The 25,058-nt window shown below is 50.7% G+C and overlaps 1 protein-coding gene across 1 annotated transcript in view; it reads right to left on the bottom strand.

The window, feature by feature from the left end:
• Elk3 (ETS transcription factor ELK3) overlaps positions 1–25,058 on the bottom strand; it is a 61,181-nt gene that overhangs the window by 14,822 nt on the left and 21,301 nt on the right. The window contains exons 2-3 of the mRNA XM_069990491.1: positions 21,529–21,737; positions 485–1,279 (exon numbers count right to left, since the gene is read on the bottom strand). Coding sequence (XP_069846592.1) covers positions 485–1,279; positions 21,529–21,735 — 1,002 coding nt within the window. The 5' untranslated portion in view covers positions 21,736–21,737. The remainder of the gene's footprint in view (positions 1–484; positions 1,280–21,528; positions 21,738–25,058) is intronic.

Genomic DNA, 25,058 nt, shown 5'->3' with positions numbered 1-25,058 from the left:
GTTCATAAGGCCCAACGGGGTCCTGAAGTACCAATCTGCCCTTTAAACTTGCATTTGGGGAGAAGTGCTGGTTGACCTGCGCTGCTTGGCTGGTGTGCACATTTCCTTTTTTTCCTTCCGTGGTTCTTTCTGAAACAAGATCCCCCTGTGTAGCCCAGGCTAACCTCCAACTTGGGATTCTCCTGCCTCAGCCTCCTTCCTCAGCTCTCCACCTCCACACCCAGCTTCGCGCGTTCTATCTCATCACCTCAGGTCATGAAAAGCAAGAAGCCCATCAAGCACCTTTTGGCCACCAGTATACCAAACCTTTCCTCACGTGTGGAATCCAACCTGAGGATGGAGAAAGAAACACCTTCCCTTCCTGTTTGCATGGTGACTTTGGGGCCCTGGTCACAGGATTGTCCCTAGAGAGACAGAGGAAGGGACTTTGGTGGTTCTTTTTCCTTCAGCTGCAACCATGAGGCTGGGGGTGAATGGCTCTTACCTGTGCAGTGAAGAAGGCTGGGGTGAGGGACCCCGAGGGCAGGGCTGGGCTGTTGAGGGCGATGGAGCCAAGGTCGGTGCCCGAGAGCACCAGCGGGGGTGCGGAGATTTCCAAGCCTTTGGGTTTTTTGCCCTTTGGGGGAAGGGACGGAGACTTGGTCTTGGAGCCGGACGACAGGTTCAAGGGCTCCAGGGGATCCGAGTCATGGCAGGCGGCCTCTAGGAAGAGGCTTCTGTGTTCAGAAGGGAGGGGCGAGTTGGGGGACAGGGATGGGGACCGAGATGAGGATGGCGATGCAGACGAAATGCTGGCGGCATTTGGCAACATTAAAGAGGAGATCTTGGCGGAGACCGAGGACGCCAGGAAGGCGGAGGCAGCTGCAGCCTCAGACGTGGAGGGCAGGGACACAACTGGCCGGGTGACGTGCTTGTCAGCTTTATTGGTCACAAACCTGATCACAGTCCTGACTTCCTCCACAGGGGGGCTGTCTTCCGATGGCTCCTCCAGCTTCTCGGTCTTGATGGCTTTGAAGGCCTCTGGGGGGTTCTGCAGGGAGTTGATGGTGAAGGAGGAGTACAGGCCTGAGTGGATGTACTCGTTGCGGCTGGTGTTTTTGAGGGCGGACAAGCTGTGCTTGTGGATCTCCCGGCCCTCCGAAGGCCCCTTGCAGTGGCTGTCCTGCAGCAGCAGGCTCTCGCGGCTCGTCTCCACTGTGTGAGGATCCATCTTCAGGATCTCCGGGAAAGAGACGAACTTGTACACAAACTTCTGCCCAATCACCTTCTTGATGATATTCTGCAAATAAACCCAGAAGGAGATAGTTGAGATGCCGATGCCAGACACACAGGAGGGGGGTGGGGGTGAGGCGTAGATACATAGTCATAGCCATTTTTGGCCAGCAGAGGCACCAAAATATTCCCCAGGTATCTATCTCCATGATGTGGCTAAGGTGTGGAGGAGAGAGGAATGCAGGTTGAGGCTGAGGGCTGAGAGTTCATTCCAGTCATGCTACAGAGCAGGGGTGTAGTCTTTGGCAGCCTGCCATCTGTGGTTTCATTCTCAGCAGTTACCATTCCCCAGAATACACTAACAGTCACCCAGGAGTAAGCACTTACTAATGTGGCTGCAATTATTCATACTGAACTCATATCATCAGAATAGTAATCTTGCAAGACAGGTGGTGTCAGTCCCATTTTTAAAACTAGGAAATAAAGCTAGGAGTGGTGGAATCAGCCTGAGATCCCAGCTATACAGGCGGATGGGATGAGAGGACTGTAGTTTGAAGCCAGTCTAGACCCAACCCCTAGACCCAACAATCTGGAAAAGAAAAGCAAGTCAGATATGGTGACACATGCCTATAATCCTAGCTATGCCAAAAAGCAAAAGTAAGAGGACTGCAGTTTGATGCCAGCCTTGGTGTAAACATGAAACCCTACCTGAAAACAATAAAAGCAAAAAAGACTAGGGGCGTGGCTTCAGTGGTAGAGAGCTTGTCAAGCAAGTATAAGGCCCTATCTTCAAGCTCTGATACTGCCAAAAACAGTCATAATAAAAGATTACAAGTGAAATAAAATGAGGAATAAGCTGAGAGCATGCAACATCCAGCCAGAGGGAAGGGATAAGGGAGCATTTCCGTAACCGTAACACAGTGCTGTCTTACCCACCACTGGGACTTGCAAGAAGGCAACAGGCTAGTCATGGGAAAGCCCTCAGTAAGCTGGAAAGCATTACAGAGACAGACATAAGGGATCATCACCAACCGCCGCAGTATTTACTTAAGTCATGTGGCCAATTCTATCTTTTTCATTTTCTGCCAGGAAAGCCACAGGAGGAAAAACAACTTGTCGCCTTGGATATTTATGACACACTCGTCCTATTTTAAGTTGCCAGCATCTACTTCTGTCCTCATAGGAAAATAGGTGACTGATCATCCCTAAGAAAGTTGTCGCAGTTCTTTGGAAGAAAGGTTTTCTATTCAAGGCTATACTGCTCTGGGGTTTCCTCCTGGTCCATGAATTCCCTGTAGAACCCACCAGATCCTGTGTGGACTCAGGGGATCCCAGGTGCTCAAGGGAGAAAAGATGGCCTCCTTCAGCATGAAGAACTAGCCTCCACCTTCTGTGGAGAAAGGACTCTGAATGTCTCTTCACCAATGGATGCTTATCAACTGGGTATGACAGAGGTAAGTACATTAGAAGCAGCTCCACTGTCACCTTTCTGTACCCGCCACCTGCGTGCCAACCCTCTCTTAGGCCCCACACCCAGCTGTCTGGAGGCCGGGAGGGATCACAGACAGACATGGGAGGGGAGTCCTGTGCCCAGGGACCAGCAAGGTTTACTGATCCTAGATTACCCTGATCCCTCACAAAAACAACATTATATTTTGAGTCTCCTGTGTAAGGGTTTTGGTTCTCCATAGCCATCGGATAGGGAAGGGTGCATTTGCCAAGTCACTAAAGCTTTCAAGGAGGAGCTCCTCAGGGCGGGTCTCAAAGGAAGGGACACAGGGGTCGCCACTCTTCACCAGAAGTCCCACCCAGGTCCTAGTACCAGCACGCAGGAGACTCCCCATGCTGAGCAGTCCTGGTGGCCACCACCCTGGGACTTTTGGCCACTGGATTGCTGGTCCACTGACCTCATTCCCACACTCACACTGGCAAACTGTCAGAGAAATCTGGGAAACTGAAAAGTTCTACGTAGATTCGGTTGGCGGTGTCTCTGCAGAGGGCAGCACCAGGCCTGGGTAGAGAATGTGCCAGAGAAAATCAACTGGCAGCATGAAAAGGTTGAGTAAGGGTGTCACTGGACCCATCTGACCCGGAGTCATATCCATATACAGCAAGTGTGCTGTCCTGGAGTACCACTGCTTCCTCCTCGAATGCCAGGGCACTTTTATTTATAGTGCATAATATTTTCCCTCCCTAAGGAAAGACTTTCTTTTCCTTAGCCAATCTGAGTGTGTTTTTATGAGCCCCCAAAAATTACACAGAAGAAAGGGGAAAAAAGGAAACGATTTATCTTGTTTGGCACATCTTACAAATGAATTGGTTTATTAAAAAGAAAACACAAGTCAGGCACTGGTGGCTCATGCCTGTAATCCTAGCTACTCAGGAGACTGAGATCTGAGGATCGTGGTTCAAAGCCAGCTCAGACAGGAGAGTCCCCATGAGACTCTTATCTCCAATTAACCCGTGGAAAACTGGAAGTGGCGCTGTGGCTCAAGTGATAGAGTGCTTGCCCTGAGCTGAAGAGCTGAGGGACAGCACACAGGCTTGGAGTTCAAGCCCCACGACCAACAAAAAGAGAGAGAAAGAGAGAGAGAGAGAGAGAGAGAGAGAGAGAGAGAGAGAGAGAGAGAGAGAAAGGGAGGGAGGGAGGGAGGGAGAGAGAGAGGGAGGGAGGGAGGGAGGGAGGAGAAAAGAAAAAACAACATGGTGCCTCACACCTATTATCCCAGCTGCCTGGGAGGCTGACATCAGGAGGACCATGGTTCAAGGCTAGCTGGAGCAACAAATTAGCAAGATCTCATCTCGAGGCCTCTGATCCCAGCTAAATACAAAGGTGTTGGTAGGAGTATCATGCTCCAAAGGTCTTGCTGGCCCTGGGGAAAAGCATCCTTACTTACATAACTAAAACACAAAAGGGATGGGGGCAAGGCTCCTCTGGTAGAGTAGCTGACTAGGACAAACCCTGAGTTTAAAAAAACACACAAACAAAACGTTCCTTTTCTTACAGACTCATAACATAAAGAGGCACTGAATTTGGACGAGTCAATAACTAATTCAGAGCTGGGTAAAAATGATTTTAATAGGAACACTGGAAAGGGACCATCTCAGTAGCTGTGGTTGGGGTGGGCAGAGCACAGGGATAGGAGAGGATTTAGGCAGGTTCACCAGGAAGCTTGTGGGTGCGCTGCCTGAATGAGCTGGCCAAAGGAGGAAGTACGATCTGACTTCACAGCAGAGTCACCTAGGGCTAAAGGCTGAGAATGGAACTGGGCAGGCAGAGGGTAGGGTCGGGCAGCGCAAGGGGTCAGAGGAATGCAGTCCAGCGTGTCTGGTGGCCCAGACATGCTGCAGCCTGGAATGGAGGAGGGACAGTGACGTGGGAAGAGCCCTCTGCAGTCTCCAAAAGGGAAGTACCCTTGCAAGTACCCAGTCTACAGAAGAAAGACACAGTAATAACTGATAGAACTCGCTGGGCACATTGCATCTGGCCAAGCTCTGCCCCGAGAACTGGACAAACAGCAATTCATTTAATCCTCTGGGAACCACGATGATTATTCCCATGTGAGACATGAGAAAACTGAGGCTCAGGAAGCATAAATCACACACAGTTCCGAGCCTGTACTGGAGAATGACAGATGGCACCAGGGTAGTCTGACCCCTCGGCTCTTGGCCACTATGGATGGTGACAGAAGTCAGCCTGGAAGGTTCAGAGGGGACTCTTATTTTGGTAAGTCATGAAGCTATTTAGAAAAAGTCAGTTTTCACTCTTCAATCTCAGACCCCAGTATTTGTTGCTTTTAGTTGCCTGGTAACCTGGTAATGCTGCCTCATATCCAGTTGAGTCAGTGACTTTTGGACTGGTTTGGAGACAGTTGCACCCATCTGCCTCCCCTCCTAGGCCATCTCTTAACCAGAGCCCACTCCCTGCATGCCAAGCACTGAGAGAGAGCTACGGGCAACAAGGAGAGGACCAACTTCAGAAAAAGGAGAAGCAAGGTCCTCATACACAGCGGCAGTGGCGCTCCACACAAGGAAGAGGAGACATGGAAAGGGATATGCTGCCATCACATCCGTGTTGTCTCGGTGACCAGGAGGAAGTTTGAGCTCCTCTGAGCTCTCAGGGGCAGAACAGCAGAAGGGAAATGCCGAGTTGGCAGATCCTTCCAAACCAGCTCTCTTGCAAAAACAGGTGTGTGTCTGTGGATGTGTTCACACACACACACACACACACGCACGCACGCACGCACGCACGCACGCACGCACACACACACACTCCTCTTTGAAGAGGAAAGTGGAGCATGCATAAATAATCCCAATACAGGGAAGGTTGTTCAAATCGTGTAAGTTACGTTCACCCTCCTGTATATTTTAAAATACTAAGTCAATCCATGTACACAGTTTTTATACCTGATGACAAGTTAAAAAAAAAAGATTATGTTCAGTACAAACATAATTCCTTTTTTGTCAGTCATGGGGCTTGAACTCGGGGCCTGAGCGCTGTCCCTGAGCTCTTCAGCTCAAGGCTAGTGCTCTACCTCTTGAGCCACAGCTCTACTTCTGGCTTCCTGGTGGTTAAGTGGAGATAAGAGTCTCATGGACTCTCCTATCTGAACTGGCTTTGAACCATGATCCTCAGATCTCAGCCTCCTGATTAGCTAGGATTACAGACAGGCATGAGCCACCAGCACCCGGCCATAATTCCTTTTTCAAAGGAATTCTCTTCCAGCCTGGGCCTGTGGAAACCTCAAAGGTAAAATTGGAAAATGGAATGGCCAAGTGTAGAGGGTAGATGAGACATACTCCTATTAAGTTTTATAATATGAACTATATTCAATGCTAAGTAATAAAAAAGATATGTGAGCTGGTGGCTCACACCTACAATTCTAGATACCTGAGTAGCTGAGATCTGAGGATTGTGGTTCAAAGCCAGCCCAGACAGGAAAGTCATGAGACCCTTTAATCTCTAATTAACCACCAGAAAACCGGGAATGGAGCCATGACTTGAAGTGGAAGAGCATTAGCCTGAGTAAAAAGCTCAGGGATAGTGCCCAGTCCATGAGTTCAAGCCTCCATGACTGACCAAAAAAGAAAAAGAAAAAAAAGTCAGAAGTTGAGCTGTGGCTCAAGTGGTAGAATGCTAGCCTCTAATAAAAAGCCTCAAGGAGAGCCCCAGGGCCTGAGTTCAAGCCCCATGACTGACAAAAAAAAGAAAAGAAAAGAATCTTGTGCCTTTCATGTGTGCAGACCTGCTACCCAGTCTCCCATCTCCTCTCTGGAGGGCCTGAGCCCTGGCCCCTGGAAAGTCCACCCCTAGAATGAATCACAGGCCTCCCCCCTCTGCCTTTGCAACTCTCTACTCTGGCCTTACAACTGGGGGCCCTGCTCAGGCCCACACTGTAAGCAGAGCTATAGCACTGGAATGGGGGTGAGGAGCTGCCAACAAATACACACTTACTGTTGTCAGAAGGGCTGCTGCTGGGGAATCAGTTCAAATACTATATGCCTCAGTTCCCTCTTCTACAAAATGGAAGCTGTGCTGGTGGCTCACGCCTATAAAATCCTAGCTGCTCAGGAGGCTGAGATCTGAGGATCATGGTTCAAAGCCAGCCAGGACAGGAAAGTCCGTGAGACTCTTATCTCCAATGAACCACCAGAAAAACTGGAAGGGGTGCTATGGCTCAATGGTAGAGCGCTCGCCTTGAGCTGAAGAGCTGAGGGACAGCGCCAAGGCCCAGAGTTCAAGCCCCATGACCAACCAAAAGAAAAAACAACAACAACAACAACAACAAAAAAAACGGAGACCAACCTATCTACTTAAAGCTTGGGTCTCACGGCCCAACAAAGACACCCATCAGTTGTAATCTATAAACTCACTTCTTAATATCATCACTGCTCTTACACAGTAAACACAAGCAGTCCCTGTCAGTCCCAATGAGAGAAGTGGCCATAATCTTCACAGAAGGCCACCCATGCCCACTTGCTCTCCTACCTTCACTTCTGGGTCACGTGGGCTGTGGCACACAGGCAGAATCGCACTTGGCTTACCATCTCAACAAGCACAGACACATGAAGCTTCCTTTAATGGAGTTCAGACAAGAAATAGACACAAGGCTCATGGCTTCTTATGCTGACCACAGGCAGCTCTTGACATCCACCATGAACAAAACCACTCATAACCTAATTAACTCCGGGGAGGGGGGTGTAGATGGATGGAGGAGCCGTCCACTGCTGGAGGACAGAGATGGCAGCCTACAATAGAGCCAGAGCTGCTGCCTTGGCTCTCTCTAAGGTGATGTAGATGCTAACCAGACACCTAGCCGATCCCGGCTGCTGTCCAATCCTTTCAGAGCAGACTCTTGTCTGCTGGTGGTGTTGCCTGAGGCCACAACTTCTGTGATGCCTCTTAGGGGAGAGCACCTGGGGGCTGTCACCCACCCAGGCATGGGTGCTAGCCAGCATCATATATGATAGAGGCCCAAGTCAAGGGTTAGTGCTCTTGCTGTGAACAGTGAGATTGTAGCCACCTTTTCTCCACACAGGAGTGGGTTAACATATTCAGAGCATTGGGTCATGCTTTCAGACAACAAGGCTGTGTCTGCATTTCCCTTCATCTTTAAACAGACATTAGGTAGAAAATGAGAATACACATGAGAGGACTCCATCATCATCATCATCATCATCATTTTGTCAGTTGTGGAGCTTGAACTCAGGGCTTGGGCTCTGTCCCTCAGCTTTTGTGCTCAAGGCTGGCACACTCTCACTTGAGCCACAACACCCCTTGCGATTTTCTTGTGGTAAATTGGAAATAAGAGTCTCATGGACTGCCTGGGCTGGCTTTGAACTAGGATCCTCAGATCTCAGCCTCCTGAGTAGCTTTAGGTGTGCAGGCGTGAGCCACCAGCACCCAGCAACACCATTATTTTTAAGGAAATCATTTTCCTTATTTTATTTATTTTTGTTTGAATAAAGAAAGACACTTCATCTCCAATGATACAATCTAAGGATGATTTTAACACCTGCATTTGATATTAAAAAATAGTGATAATACGTGTTCATTACAGGTTACTCATCACATGAGACTTGGTCCGAGCTCATAGCTTGAAGCTGGTGGCGTTGAATTTGGAGCCTGTGTGAATCCAGGGCCATGCTGAACCTCTGGCTCCCCTCCCTCTTCACAAACCAGCTGCACTTAGCCAGAGGCTTCTTGAGCTGATCTTCCAGAAGGTTCCTGTGCTGCAGAGGGGTAGTGGGACCCACTGAGAAAGGCCTGGGAAGCCAGCCCTACCCTAAGGAAGTAGAGCCCTTACTTAAATATGGCTCTTTCCATCCTTACCCACTGCCGCTGCCCATCCATGGGGCAAACAGGGGCTTGCTTTAATGGGACACAACACAAGCATGAGGCTCCAGGCTCAGCAGTCTCCCACACTAGACAAGAGGTCAGTCTCTAAGTGCATAACAACCCAAGACAGGTGGATGGGAAGTTCCAAAGTATTAAGTCTACCACACCCACTCTGTTCAACACCGCTGAGCATCTATGGCCTGAGCAAGGCAGTAGCTTACAAGGTCAAAGCCAGAAGTCCTCCTGGGCTGAACACTCCAGAAAAGCAACCGTGGTGAGGTCAGAATGGGATTTGAATCCCGGCCTGTTTACTTGACCTTTACACACCCTTTCTAGCTCCTCAACTTATGTAGGTCTCTGTTTACCCAGCCCTAAAAGAGGATGAAGAGACTCCATGAGGTAGTTTGTCCCGAAGAGTATGTCATGCCCCACTGCCACACATTCTTAATCATGACATCTTCTGAGAGATCGCTGTATTGCATTGTCTTCTCTTATTCTGCCATTGAGTAATCATTATTCCTTATACAACACTGGGCTCATACAATCCCAGCTACTCAGGAAGCTGAGATCTGAGGATCAAAGTTCAAAGCCAGCCTGGGCAAACAAATCTGAGAGAATCTTATCTCCAATTAACCAGCCAAAAGCTGAAAGTAGAAGTGTGGCTCAGTGTCAGCTTTGAGCAAAAACACCTAAGCAAGAGTCAAGGCCCTGAGTTCAAGCTCCAGTATGAAAGGAAGGAAAGAAGGGAAGAAGGGAGGGAGGAAAGAAAAGAGGGAGAGATGGAGAAAGGGAGGAAGGGAAGAAAGGAGGGAGGGAGGAAGGAGGGAGGAGGAAGGAAGGAAGGAAGGAGGGAGGAGAAAGGAAGAAGGGAGGAAAGGAAGGAGGGAGGAATTTCTTATCTGGTGCTTTGCCTTACAGATCCTAGGGTGCCATGAGTCTCACAACTCTCAGCTATCCACCTCCCAGATGAGGAATGAAGCTGGAGCTGAACTCACACAACTGGCCACCACAAAAGTGTGTCTCCAAGCCTCCAGCTTTCCTGACTACAGCCTTTCTTCAGGTCATTCAGATTACCACTCAGACCACACAGTATGACTCATTCTTTCCTGACACAAAACCTGATCTGTCATCTCTCCAAAGTTAGGAATGCCTGCAGGAGTGATTCTTAAACTTTCTTCTCCTGAACCAGCAAACCTTATTCTAACAAATATGCAGGGACACTTTCCTATAGAAGGCTCAGCACTAGGTTCTGTCCTTGACATGTCCAACTGCTGTTGGATTCGCAGTGTGGGTCCTACTGTTTCTTAGTCTAGGCCAACTGAACTGCTCCGTTTGTTTTATTGGGCTTGGTTGTTATAGGCCAGGTCCCTTTGTACCTGCCCCCTGGGAGCATCTTATGAAAGGGTCCCTTGGCCCCATCAACTTCAGCTGCTCCCAGCCACGTCCTCTCCCATCAGCTACATGGTGAGTTAAGTGGTGTCCCCCAAGTTCATGTCCACCCAAAACTTTAGAATATGACCTTATATTTGGAAACATGGTCACTGAAGGTAAGCACTAAATTCAACAGTCAGTGTCCTAGGAGAAAAGGGACACACACACACACACACACACACACACACACACACACACACACACACACACACACACACACACACACACACACACACACACACACACACACACACACACACACACACACACACACGAAAGACAGTCACAGGCAGAGAGCAGAGGATGTGGCTAGAAGCCAAGGGCTGCTGGGAGCCACCAGCTGGAAGAGACCCTGGATGATCTTCCCTGGAACCTGCCAAGGTTTGGAACCTAGCCAACAGACTTCATTTCCTGGATTATGAGAGAACAAATTTCTGTTGCTTTGAGCCACCAAGTCTGTGGTTATTTATTCCGGCATCCCTGGAAATGATTTTATTTTATTTTCATTTTCATGTTGTTTTCAGTGGTACTGGGGGTTGAATTCAGGGCTTCCTGCTTGCAGGTAGCTGGTGCTCTACCCCTTGAGTCTCCCTCCCCGCCCCCTAGTCCTGGGGGACTTTCTGAAAGTCACCTGTGCTCAGCAGGGAAGGGAAGCTGGTAAGCATCTCCCTGGAGTGACCCATCTACCCTGCACCTACCCTGCCCACTGGACACTGCCTGGAGCAGCAGAGCAGCGAGGGAGTCCTTTGTCTAGGGCTTCAGTCTGGAACACGCACACGCACCAACACATCCACGCCCCCACAGGATCCATTTCAAACTTCTAAGAATAAGGCACTGCCAATAAAAGGGCTCTAAATCTGGCCGGGAATCAGCTGACTCTGGGCGGGGGAGGTTTTCTTGTGGTTTGGGTTGAGATTTTTCTTTAGTTCCTGGCACCGAGAAGCTACAGTGTAAATTGTCTCACCAGACGGGGCCAGCCTGAAGTCAGGAGGCTGCTCTGCCTTGCTGCTGGGGTAACCAGGGGACCCTGCAGTGGCTGCAAATGAAAGCGCCATCTTGCTGGCCCGGCAGGGCACTCTGACCGGAGGTTCAAATCGGACATTTAGGGCATCTTTCCTCTCGGCTGGTGGCTGCCTCTCACTGGGTCTGAGTCCTGGTTCTGGGCTGGCTCCATCTACTCCCTCAAGGGTGTTCTGAGTCAGCCCATCACAGGCCCAGCTCCGGCTGGGCAGGCGCTGCTATGGCGGATGGGCTCTGTGGCTTCAGTGGCCATCTCTAGTGCTGGCATATGGTGCGGGGAGTGAGGGATCCGGGGCCTCCGGGAGTGTGCGCTCAGCCTGGCTCAGCCACGGATTTCATTCACTCATTTCTATTCATAGGTGAGTTCTATATAAATACCAAACTTATTTCATGTAACTCAGTGGTAGAGTCCTGGGTTCAACTTCCAGCTAAATAACAACAAACAACAACAGCTAAACAACAACAACAAAAAGAGTAGGAAATGAACACAAAAATCCCTTCCCGTGCAGGGTCCTCCCTCCTTGAAGGGATAGCAGGTAGTGTGAGAATGGTTTTGTAGGTCCTACCTGTGCCAAAAGATGGCTGTTCCCTCCCTCACATATACCTCAACCCAGCACCTCAGCCCAGCACCACAGTCTAGTACCAAGCCCCGCATCATAGCCCAGTACCTTGGCCCAACACTTTAGCTTAGTACCACAACCCAGCACCATAGTCCAGTACCTCCACTCAGTACCACAGCCCAGCACCACAGCCCAGCACCTGAGCTCAGTACCGTAGCCCAGCACCACAGTCCCAGGTAGCCCAGAGATGTCAGGGACAGTCAGGAAAAGCAGCCCGGGGAGTTAGACATAATGACAGCAGGAGAGGGAAGGGGACACAGAGCAGGGAAAGCAGCCACCATGTGATGTGTAGGCACTGGCTGGAGCAGCATTCTACAGTGAGCCACGCAGGGAAGACACAGATCCAGAGAAGGCTGGGTGGGCAGCTGGAACTGTCAGGTTGGGTAGACAGTGAGGGAAAAGTTTGGACTCTTTTCTGGGGCCACAAAGATCTCAAGAAGTGCCAAGCAGAAAAGAGAGGGGTGCCAGAGCCAGCACCTCCATTCTCAGCTGGCTCAAGTACCCTGCCAGCAGTTTTTTTTCTTTTTTTTTTGGTTGTGGGGCCTGAACTCTGGCCCTCAGCTCTTCAGCTCAAGACTCTACCACTTGAGCCACAGCACCACTTCTGGCTTTTTCTCTTATGTGGTGCTGAGGAATTGAACCCAGGGCCTCATGCATGCAAGGCAAGTGCTCTACCACTGAGCCACCTTCCCAGCGCCCAGCAGTCTTTCCATTGTCATCTTGATAAATTAAAATAAAAAACAATGTTGGGGCCATCTCTTCTTTCTGCCTGCCTTGGTATGGCAGTCAGCAACGTAAGGAACAGAAGATTCCCATGTGCTGCCCCACCCACCCACCCTGTAACCCTGAAGCCCTGTAACCCTGCAGCTTCACCATCACAACTCGCGACCTTGAGGCCAAGGCTCCTGGGCTGAGGCTCAGCCACCGAGCAGCTGCTTCATCTTGAGCTGGCTCCTTCAACACCTCCCCCAACCACCACCACCAAGACTTAGTATCCCCATCTTGTCGGCACCCACTTCTGCCTCTAAGGCCAGGGATGCTGGGAATTCGATCCCGAGTGAACAAATGCCAAAGTGTCGGATGCCGTGCTGACTTAAACGTGCTCTGTCCACGTGCCTCCCTCCTTCTGTTTCGTTCGGGGAGGTGGCTGGGCACAGGCCGCCCAGAGGAGCAGCTGGTGGCTGGTGGGTGGTGGGAGTGTGATGTGAACGTTAGGAGGTTCTGTCAGTTTGTCTACACAAGCCCTAAATTTTCCTGCAGCTCACCGCCCCGGGAGCAGGAAGGCTGCTGCTGGCAAGTGCAGGCTGACGCAAGTGGATCTGGCACGGCTGCGGGAGTGTTGGCAGCCAAGCGCGGGAGCAGAAGCGTCCTCCGCGTGGATGGAGCTCAGGGCCTGGCTCATCCTTGCTCCTTAGCAACTGTCCTATTTGGGAGATCACTGAGTACCACGGGGATGCTGAAGATAGGAAGCACCCCCAAACGACAAGTCTGAACTTTCCCCGAATGGCCACTTGTGCTGGCTTCCAGCCACTCCTCTTCCCCCTCCTCCCCTTCCCCCTCCTCCCCTTCCCCCCACCCCCCACCCCCAGGCTAGAGGACCAGATTGGAACACCTGCAGGAGGTGTTCACCTTCCTCCCACCTCCAGGCAGCTCCTGGGAGGGAGCGGGAGCCCCGTGACCCTCTGCTACCCCGGGCAACAGTGCAGTTGCCATCTGCTGTCCTTCAAGGCAGCTGAGAGGCTGATAAAGCACAAAGGAAAGCAAAGGCAGCCAAGAAAACGACCCAGGCCTAGGGCGAGGCACGGGGGGCCCTGTCCATACAGAGAAAGCGGACGCAAGTCCAGGAGAGATGGGACTTCTGTGAAAGTCCACCACCACCAAAGGCCTTCTAGAAAGCTCCAGAAAATAAACACTTGCTGGACTTTCTCTTCTTTCTCCGCGCTGACAACACATCCTTTTATCTTTGTAAACTTTATTTGGGGGGCAATGATGGATAAGTTGAGCCAGGCTTCTCGGCATAGGTAGTCAAGCTCGGATTTGGATTATTAATACATATATTTTCCCATCAAGATGGCATACCCAGTGTAAAATGAATTAATAAGTGAAGGGAAGAGGGTGATGTGTGTGCTTCCGGGAATGTGTCGCCAGTGACTTTGTCTTGACCTCGCTCCATTAAGTAGAGACATTCAGTACCCGCTGAGGCTAAGGTGGGCCGTTGCTGTGGAGACAGCAGCACCTCTCATCCCGTCTCCATCTTTATCTGGGGAGACAGGGCTGGCAGATGCCCCCTGTCCTCCCCCGCCCCCAGCCCTGATCCTTCCAGGATAAACATCTCTGCCAGCAGCAAGGACAGAAAGGTTTGTTGGCCAGAGAAGATGAAGGATTGTGTCAGCTTCCAGGTCTCTCTGAAGTAAGGCAGAACAAGAGATGGCTGCCCACCTGACACGAGTGCCAGACTTTTCCCTGTCCACCCTGGGGTTTCTGGGGAAGTTCCTACTGCACTGCACGGCAGGTGCTGAACTGACAAAGGGCTGGGGCCACACATCCAGCAGAAAGTTGCTTCCTGGTAAATGGCCACAAAAAACAGAAGCTGTGAGACCTGAATGTAAAACCATCTAATGTTTCTTTCTAAAATGCAAATCTGACTATAGGCACTCAATGGCTTTCGACCATTGCCTGGCTGTCGGCAGAGCACACCTGGTGTGGCCAGATTCACTCAGTGTCCCCAGGCTTCTCTCCCCCTTCCCAGCACGAGAGCTCTGGCCGGGGAAGCACTTCCCGCCTCCCAGGCTGGCCCTCTCCTACCTTCCCACCTGCCCAACTCACTCTTAGTTCTTAACACCCAGGAGCTCTTCCTTCTACCGTACTTCCCTCCCTCTCTCTCCCAGAAGGCCTGGCAGAAAGTCCATGCTAGTAACCCTCCCTACATTTGGGGAGGGAAAGGATTTTTGTGTCCAGCTCCCCACCTTGGCCAATCAGCTGTTAATTCACACAAGGGGAGGGAGGAAACATTTTCCCAGGAACTGCTGAATAACTGAAAGGAGCTATACCAACTGATGGCCATGTGAACAGAAAACAACCTGCAGCTTATTTAAGAAGCCAGGTACAATGACTCTACCTACATAGGAGGCAGAGATAGGGAGGATCATGGTTCCAAGCCTGGTCAGCCAAAAAAGACCTGACTCCCAAGGGTCCCTTCTGTCCGGTAGAGGGTGTGGCAGCCATTCAAGGCCAGACAACAAGCATGCAGTGACCTCTAGGCTCCACCCTAGTGGGGCCCCCTATGGGCCAAACTAATTTGGCCCATGTTGGTAAGGAGTGAGTAAAGTTGTTGCTGGCCTATTGCTCAGTACAATCTCTAAAAGAGCTCTTTTCAAGCATCTCAATAGGTTTTCCTTCTGGAAAATCACTGAGTGATAAACAAACCAAACCACCTCCTAGGACTTACAGTGCCCTTGGGAGAGGGTGACGGTGGCATACATGCCAGTACCCGGTCCCCAGCAGCTGAGGCTTCTCCCTCCCAGACACAGGCATGAATGCCATCTTCTGATTTGCCTGCTTCCCAGGCTGAGCAGGGGCCACTCAGCCCAGCTCACTCAGCCCATGTGGGGAAGTGGGGATCCCTGGGCCGGGTGTCACTCCTGTCCTGGAAAGCCAGTGGAGTCTGCCCAGCAGCCTCTCAAGCGCTTCATTTAGGGGAGGGAGATGTTTGCCAGCCTTCCCAGACATGTACACTAGTGAACACATGAGGAAGGAATAGACAGCAGGCCAGCATTAGCCCAGGGCCCAGCACTAACGCAGGGTACAGTACTAACTCAGTGTACAGTCCTAACCCAGGGCCCAGTACTAACTGAGGACCCAGTACCAACCCATGGTCCATTTCTAACCCAGGGATCAGTACCAACTCAGGGCCCAGTACTACTCCAGGTCTGGAGCCTTGGAGTCAGCTCTTCTACCCACTGTTGTGGGTAGAACAACCTCTGTTGTTCTGATGAGGAGGCTGCCCAGTTTCCTGGACTCTGAATCCTTCCCCTCTGGCCCCATAGGGGCACACATGGAGAACACACTGGGACGTACCCGCTGCGGATCCACAGCTATACCTGCCATGGTGTCTAGTATTACACCAGAGACTTCCTGTGCGTGCCCTGGAGAGCAGGGTTTTTAATATTTATTTTATGTTTGAGCATACCTGAAGTTGAAACACTTGCTAGGTAGGCTCCCAAACTTGATCTATTCCTCCAGCCCTTTGTGCTTTAGTTGTTTTTCAAATGGAAGCTAGCCTTGGACTGTGATCCTCATTATGCCGCCCACATACCCAGAATGTCATGCGTGTATCACCAAGCATGGCTCGTTTGTTGAGCTGAGGATCTTGCTAATTTTTGCCTAGCCTGCCCCTAAACTGATCTCCACTTCCTGTGTTGCTGGGATTACAGGTGTGAGTCACTGGCCCAGCTTTGGGGAGTGATTTTTAAACTCATTTCTGTAGGTTTGCCCTTTCTATGTAATTCTGAAGATCTAGATGACAGCCCAGCAGTACATGAAATACATGTAACATGGTAGAGACTGGAACCCTACCTGAAACAGGGCTTTGTAGCTAAAGGCCAAGTGCATTAGGTCAAGCCCTAACCCAAAGACTGGTGAGCTTAGAAGATAAAGAAAATCTTGACACAGAACACAAAAGGGAGACAGCATGTGGTGACTGAGGCAGAGATCAGAGAGGTACAGCTGCAAGCCAGGGAACAGCAGAGACCCAGGGCTACCACCAGCTGTGCAGAAGAGACCAGGAAAGACCCTACTCAACCCGGAGCAGCCCAGCGGGCCAGGCCCCACTGACCACAGAACTGAGAGAACAGATCGTGGGCATTTTGAATACCGTTTATGATAATTTGGTAATAACAGCCTAATACAATCCAGCAACCCAAAGTCAGCGAGGTTGGGTTTTTGTTTGCGTTTTTTTTTTTCTTCTTACATTTAATAACGTTCATTGCATCCGTGATCTGAACTTGACTAATGCATGTGTCATTATTTTATCCATTTGTTCCTTTGCTTAGCATTTACTGAGCAACTAATGCAGGCCAGACCCCATACATAACCAGAGCAATGAGAGCAGTTCTGCAGAAATGGAGGCCTGCATCTTAATACAGGAAGATGCACGATCCCAAACAACACAAAGAACGTGCATTCTGAGGTGTGCTTACTGGTGAGAGACCCTACGCTCAGCACAATGGTGTGTACACCCTGCTCCAGGGAAGGAGCCAACGTTTCTGCTGACGGATGGAGACAGCTGGACTCTTCGCCTCCACTGCACTGGATACCAAGCCAGCACTGGCTGCAAAGGGGCCTGGCGAAAACGACCGCTACTCCAACTCGAGTAAGGTGTAATGTTTGATTCAGAGGTGGTGGTGGGACATCATTTTAAAATGAAACTGTCTTAAGGAAGTGGGTTTTCAGAAGGGCCTACGTATACAAAAACAGGCAACTGGTAAGGGAAATGATGATACTCACCTTGCTATTAAAAGGCAGCCCAAAGAGCCTCGTCTGGTAAATCTAACTGACAATCCGAGACACTTGGGAGGCAGAGACTGGAGGACTCCCTATGCATGAAGGTTCATGAGACTCATTTCTATCAATGGTTGGGTAGGTGGCATCTACCTGTCATCCTCAATGACACAGAGAAACACACGTAGGAGGATCGAAGCCCAGTCCAACCTGTGAGATCCATAACTTAAAACAGCAGCCTGGCAACATGGAGCTGGAGAGACTGCTCAAGTGGTAGTCTGTAACTTGCAAGTCTAAGGCCCTGAACTCAGTTCCCAGCACCACCTCCACCAACCCCCAATAGAAAGAAAGGAGGGGGAGGGGGGATGGCGAGGAGTGGGGGAGGGGAGAGACAGCAAGGGCTCCCGATGGAGACGAGTGATTCTCTGGGCCTGTGTTTCCACCCCACAGGCAGGAAGAGGACACAAAGGTCTTATCTTCCCTTCTTTCTCTGATTTGTCAAATTGATGAGAGAGAGAAACCATTATTAGGCACTTGATTATTCCGGCCAACCCTTGGTCACACCCTCCCCTCCAGTGCTGTCTCAGACAGCACTACATGCCTGACACTGTGGCCATTCACCCCATTCCTTCACAAAAATGGGAAGCCGAGGCCCAGAGAGGTGGGGCACCCTGCACCCCCCTCCTCCAAGCTGAACTCGGGGCTCCTGAAGCCTGGCCCAGGCACATTCTTTGCCCTGCGGCCCCTGGCACAGGGTGGCAGCTAGCAAGGGACAGATCACCAAGGCAGAGCTTCAGGGTGGCTCCTTTATGCCTCTTACAGATGCTGGGGAGGGGGGGACATGAGGGATGAAAGTCAGGAGGGTGACAACCACAGTAATGATATACACGGTGCGCAGGAGCAGCCTGAGCACAGGGGAGGCTGGGAAACGCATGCAACGCCGACCATGTGGCATCCATGTGGCCTCCGGCTTGCCAGATCCAATACGTCCCTCAACACCAAAGACCGCCATGACTAGAGGCCCAAAACTGTCCCGTATGTCAGTTTATCCTGTTCACTTCTCATGGGCTAGGGACACTGGCAAAACTGAAAGCACTCGTAAATGTAATGAACCATTTCGTCCTTCTCCTCCTTTCTTCCCCCTCTTCCAACTCGCCTCTGCCCTCCTTTCTTCCTCTTCCTCTTCCTCTCTTCCTTCCTAATTCTTTTTCTTTCTTTCCCTCCCTCTTTCTTTTTTCCTCTTTCTCACTTTCTTTCTCCTGCTGGTACAGGGCTGACTTGTGTTCCCATTTAGCTTTTTTCACTCACAACTGCTACTCTACCACTTGGGCCAAGGCTCTAGTCTGGCATTTTGCTGGTTAATCAGAACCAAGAGTCTTGTGGACTTATCTGCTTGCCTGGGCTGGCCTCAAACCCAGATCCTTAGATCCTAGCCTCCTGATTATCTTTTCTTCTGAAACTGTGTCTGCTTTCACTCTGGCTCCAGCATGTCCCTCAGGGCTCCTGTGTGAGGAGGCTGGAAGGTGGTGGATCTGCTACTGGGGCGGGGCGTAGTGTGAGGTAATTACATCACTGGGGACTCTCACCGTGGAAGACATTAATATGCTTGTGGGACCTAAGCTACTCTCAGGAGAGTGGGTTGTTATGAATCTCTGTGGCTTCCTCTTTTGGGGGGAGGGCGCAGAAATGGTATTTAAACCCATGGTCTTCTGTTCATTAGGCAGGTGCTCTACTTCCTGCCATTTTTGTTCTAGTTGTTTTCCAGATTAAGTCTTCTACATTCTTCTTGGGCCAGCCTCAAACTGTTGTCCTCCTACGTTCGCCTCCTGCATACCTGGGGTTACTGGGTCCATGCCATCATACCTGACTTGAAGATCGTCTTGAAAACCTGTCTCCCCCTCCCTTGCCCCCAAGCTGGTCTCAAACCACGATTCTTCTGTTTTCTGCCTCCCAAGTAGCTGGAATTACGGATGTGAACTACCATACTTGGCTGTCTGGCTCCCTGTCTCACTGTGTGATCTCCTGCCATGATGTCAACCGCACGGCGTGACACAGCCAAGGGACACACATGAGAGCCAGTGCCATGCTCCCGATGACCAGGTAAACCTCTTTGCTTTATAAGCTCTTACCCAACCACAGGCATTTCATTACAGCAATGAAAAATGGACTAATAACACAGTCTAAAACTTTGTTCAGTGTCACTCATCTCTTGACAGCAATTTATAAGGAAGAGTGACTACGTCATGTAAGCAAGCATGTGTACCTGTGGAACAGCAAATAAAAGATACAGTGCTTAGCGTACACTCACACAAGGGCCCTCACTGTGAGCCCCAGATCAAGGCTCAAAGGCTGCTGCAAGGGGTGACAGGACCCCTGGCTTTTCCCTAGGAGGAGAAATGGGACCCAGCTGGCAAGCAGGCCTCAGGAGGCCATCTAGGCCCCAGACCTTGGGCTCTACCAGGTGCATAGCAATTGCTTGGGTTTTTTTAGCACGAAAGTTCTTGACAATAAGCACAAAGTCCTTAGGTCATAATAACCTTTGGACAACCTGATTACCTACCTGAACTCAGAGATTCAAAGGTTAAGGAAACAAGTGTGTGTGTGTGTGTGTGTGTGTGTGTGTGTGTGTGTGTGTGTGTGTGTGTGTGTGTGTGTGTGTGTGTGTGTGTGTGTGTGTGTGTGTGTGTGTGTGTGTGTGTGTGTGTGTGTGTGTGTGTGTGTGTGTGTGTGTGTGTGTGTGTGTGTGTGTGCGCGCCTTTAGGAATGTGTGCAGACCAGCTGGGGTTCCAAGGCTCTACAGCTCACTAGCTGGGGCACACTTTCCAATCAAAGCCTCCACTTCCCCTAACAGAAGGATGAGATGGCAGGAAATTGGCTCACTGGGGTGTCGAAGTCTAGATTAAAGGAGACAGTGTGCAAAGTTCTCAGCACAGGGCCTTCCGTGTCTCACAGAAAGTACCCACGTACTTGCTGACGGATGGAAACTGTTTTCTCTGGGGATCTGAGGTTAAGGGCCGCTGTCTAAATAGCAATGGCTTCACCAATAGAGCAGCCACTTCCAGCCCAAGAGGTCCCTTCCCCTCCGTGCTGAACCAACCCACACCCTCAGCCCCCACACGGGGGCCAGGAATCAGGGAAAGGAGCGTCCCAGGCACAGACAAGCCTTCTTTTCTTTGACACCTTGATTTAAAAAGGCCAAGCTTCCAGGCACGGAGCCAACAGGCAAGGCAGACTTGTTTTCCTTCGGGGACTCCAATTCCCAGGGTATAACCGAGAAGCTGGAGAAAATGCAAAACAATACGCCATCTGCCTGGCTTCCAGACAGTGCAATTAGCGAGGAGTGCTTCTACATGTTAGCAGGACTCCATGTTAAGTCGGGATTAATTAATTGCCACATTAAAGGAAAGCACCTTTAGCATTTCAATGACATAATCATATGCAATTACGACGGTAGAAAGGAACACTTTATAATTAACGACGTCTTTACTTCCTGAAATGTGTAATCCTTATGTCTTCCATTCCAAAGAGGTTGGCAGACAGAAAGCACTAAACATAGATCAGGAACTGATATTTAAATCAGCTCTGAATTCACCTTTCAATGACAACAGTGCAACCAGAACAAAAGCTTGTCACTACTAGGACTAGCAGTCTTTCTGTCTCGGTCAGGAGGGTAAATATTCAGCCCCAACACATTCAAACAGAAATGGCCACTAGTCCAGGTCTCAGGGAATCTCCTAAATAGCCATCATCTTGTCCTCATTGGCCATATGAGCTGTTTTTCCAGGAATGGAGTGTACTGAACCTCATCCTACTGTCCTGCAGCAAGACTGCCATTACTGCCACCCATAACTCTGTCTTATCTCTGTGACTTGGAAATAAAATCACAAAAAATATTTTCTTTTGTAATTACAGGGAAGTTTCCACCAAGCTGCAGACAGATACCAAGCACCCAGCATGCTTCGAAGAACTTAGTAGCTGCTGCAGCATTCTCCTGTCACTCCTGAGACACCTGATCCCCCTAGGGAGCCAGCACTAGGGGGGTTGGGGGTGTGGCTCAGGGGTACAACACCTTCTGAAAACCCCGAGGCCCAGGGTTCTAGTCCCAGCACACATGCCCAAGCTACCACTCTGGAGGAAAAACCACACTGACAGAGCCACAAATGAGACTCTCTGAGAGACTAAACAGGAACGCCCCAGAACCTTCTGCCATCTAGCTTCTCCGGTCCGCAAGGGCCTTCATAAATGACACAGGAGACCAGAGAGGGAACAAGATCTGACCCCCAGAAGCATCGATGAAAAGAAAAAAAGCAAAAGTGCTTTCCTTTTCCACCTTGACACATGGTACCCCTTGACCCATTTCCTCAAAAGGCATCGCCCCCACGGTCCCAGCAGGGCCCTCCTGTTTACCTTGTCATAGTAGTACCGCAGGGCTCTGCTCAACTTGTCGTAGTTCATGTTCGTCTTGTTCTTGCGAAGTCCCCACAGCTTGGCCACCTCCTCCGCCTTGAGGAGTTTGAACTCACCATCATTCGACGTCCAGCAGATCAAGTGTTCGTGCTTCTGATCAAGCAGCAACTGCAAGAGGAACTGCCACAGTGTGATTGCACTCTCCATACCTGTGGGGAGAGGACACAGGTCAGAGCCTGAAGTCTGGGGGGAGGACACTGACTGATGAGTGGCAGGGCACGGGGTGCCTTCACGCTGCTCCCCCTCCCCCACATCCCCATCTCCCACCTGCAGCCAGTCTCAGGAACAGTAGCTTCGAACTCCCAACCCAACAGGCCATCCTCTGACCTGGGTATTCTTTGCTGAAGTGCTGGTCTGGGAGCTAAACACATTCTGCAGGGTTCTGGGGGTATTGAGCCTGTGGTTCGTACTCCAGGCTTGGGGTACACCCTTCCTACTATGTGACATGCTTTGTAAGAAAGGGACTTAATTTTACGCTCACTGCCAGAAAACTCCTCGCCGAGTACAATGCCCACTACAGGTGCCAGGCAGCATATAGTTCTGGAATTCAATAACTGGTCATTGCTAAGAGCTCTTTCCCTGGTGCTGGTCATACAGCATGGTCACAATACATTTTTCCTGCTAGGAAAGACTGCAAAATGCTCATCTTTTCCTCTGTCTCTGATGGGGACCTTGTGCTGTTCTTTCTGCCTAAATGCTGTTCCTGAGCGAGCTTTGGAGCCAGGGAAATCCCTCCTCCACCACCCTGACTCAGCTCCAGTGGGAGCTGCTTGAGGTCCTTGACGTCAGTCATCTCAGGATCTTCTCAAGAAGATTGTAAAATGCTGGCGATCATTTCCCAGTGGTGAGATCACCATGTATTTAGTTAAGAAAGAAGGTGGCTGGGCTGGGCTGGGTTGGAGAGCTCCCCCACAGGTCCGCTGTCCTGAGAGGCTGCCTTGGGTACCCTCAATTGTGATGTGGACAGATGGAGATGAGGTCTGGGGCTGTACTAGGAAGTGGAGGGGAGACTGAGGGTGGACACCTGACTTCTTGGCCTGGACAGATGCACCACAGCCATGCCACGAGAGGTGACAACCAGACAGAACTAGAGGCCATCCCACCACAGCACAGAGACTGTGTCCTCAGAACCGCTGAGGTGACAGCAATGAAGGGAGAGAGGCAGAGGGGAAGGGTGAAGGGGGAAGGGAGAGGGAGAGGGAGAGAGGAGGAGAGAGAAGGAGCAGAGAGAGATGCCCAGCTCTGGGAGGCCCAGAGGTCAGACCAAGGTCAAAATACTGATGTGGAGGGTCCATATGTTTATCTGCTCCACAACTTCCCTCATTCATTGCTTTCCAAAGAGCAGCTTTTGGGGGGGGCGGTGGCGGGCCAAGGCCTGTGGTTCCATGGTAGAGCACTTGTTTAGTGTGATCAACTTCCTGGGGTCGGTTCCCAAGGGAAAAGAGAGACCAGCTCTTGTCTTCAGAGAGCAAGCATCCTCTCCCTCCCCACCCAGGGACAGGTGCTGAGCCCTCCTATCAGCACTCACTTCCCTGTTTTCTTTCCCATGTTCGGTCACAACGCATCTGGCTGTTTCTCAGTTAAGACTGTGGGTTTCTCAGCTAAAGGAGAGCAGATAAGGGAGCAACACCGACCCCCCTGGGTATTTCACGCATGGTTCTTTAAGGGAGCAACGCTGATATTCATTGCAACAGTCACCTGATCTGTGAGACAGGAAATCACCCCATTGCTGGCTCAGAACCCTGCTCAGAACTCTGCACCCCTGAATCTAATTCGGGCAACAGCTCAGCAGCTCAAGTTCCTCCTCTGCGGGGGGCCCCCCCCCGCCCCGCCTCCTACTCTTCCTTCTCCTTCTCCTCCTCCAAGCTGCAAACCTGCCCTAGCAGCTAACAGTCCTCTCAAATTCCTGGTGTCTTTGGCAGTGAACTCTTATGTTATCTTTGGCCCTTTTAGTGGGTGCTCAGAATCCCCGCCCCGTGCCCCTGAAAGGACAGAAAGCTTCCAGCAAATTGAGAAGTTAGGAAGGAAGAACCGCTGGGCTCATATGGCGGGTGAGAATGTGGGCAAGCCTGCCACCCTGCACCCTGAACTGGCAGGAGTCAGAATGTTCCGCAGGGAACGGAGCAGGAAGCAGAAGCCGCTCTCACGCTTCACGGCACTCTGCTCTCACTCTGTGCCTCTGAGACTGTGTTCTTTGCACATAACATATGGAAATGTGGTGGGCTAAATGTTCCTGATTCGTCCTTCCTTCCCTTGTCCAAGGGATGGTACAGTAAGATACAAGATTTGATCAGTCCTGCCTTCCCAGCTTGGGCTTGGCCAATTGGCTTAATTTTGGCTATTGGAGAGAGTGATGAGTCAGACACAAAGCCCAGAGTCAACTTCTCCCAAGCTATATCTGATGCAGCTTTGCTGGGCTAAAGTGTGAGATAAAATGTATGCTGTTATACATCCACGGGACCAGTTGTTACACAGTAGCACTGCAACAAAAGCTGGCTATAACAAGGCCCAATGTATTGGTCTCTCCTTTTACTAGGAGTTGCCAAATATCTTTCCATTCAACAGCTTACAAGCACAATGATTCTTTTTTGAATCTACACAGAAAAAGATCAGACAGACTCATCAGGTCTTTACTCAAGAGGCCACACATGAGCTGAGTGGCAGCCATGATGTGAGGGCCAAGAGCTGAGGGCAAAGGCCGAAGTAGAAGGTGGATGGTAAAGAGCAGAAAAGGGGCGAGACGCTGAAGGCTCACACCTGAACTCTTAGCTACTCAGGAGGCTGAGCTCTGAGACTCCTGAATGAAACTAGAGCTCTGGCAGGCAAAGCTGAGAAACTACCGCCAATGAACTAACCAAACAGCTGGAAGTGGTGGAATGCCAGCCTTGAGGTCAAATGCTAAGGGATAGCATCCAGGCCTTGAGCTCAAGACCCAGGACCAACACACACACACACACACACACACACACACATGCACACACACACACACACACACGCACACACACACACACACACACATGCACACGCACACAATGCGCAAAGAAGCAAGAAACTAACAGAGGAGCAAACACTGGGGATGGGGACCCCTGACTTCGAGGGCTCCCACATTTCTGGAACAGAAGAAACAGGCCAAGAGAGGGTAAGAAACTAGGAAGCAGGAATATCAGAATCATCCCCAAGTACCAGATCCCTAGGGCTGGGATGCTGATTGGCTGGGGAATGATTACTCAGAGGGTTGTTGGTAAGCAACTCAGCTCCACTGGGTGGGGAGAGCAGCCCAGGGATGCATGGAGGGCCCTGACTCCCTTCTTTACCACACACCACGTGCCTGTTTCTGTGACCCTGTGTCACACACAGATTCACTCTTGGAAACTCCGCTCACACATCAGTCAGGGAGGAGCAGCACACACTTCTCTTCTGAGCTTCTCACCCCACTCACAAAGGCTGGTTACCTGTTCTATGATCAGTTC

This window comes from Dipodomys merriami, unplaced genomic scaffold (assembly GCF_024711535.1).
Source record: "Dipodomys merriami isolate MVZ:Mamm:240054 unplaced genomic scaffold, mDipMer1.0.p SCAF_10, whole genome shotgun sequence".
Lineage (NCBI taxonomy): Eukaryota > Metazoa > Chordata > Mammalia > Rodentia > Heteromyidae > Dipodomys > Dipodomys merriami.
Note: the sequence above shows the minus strand (reverse complement) of the source record. Positions and strands in the feature narration are given on the sequence as shown.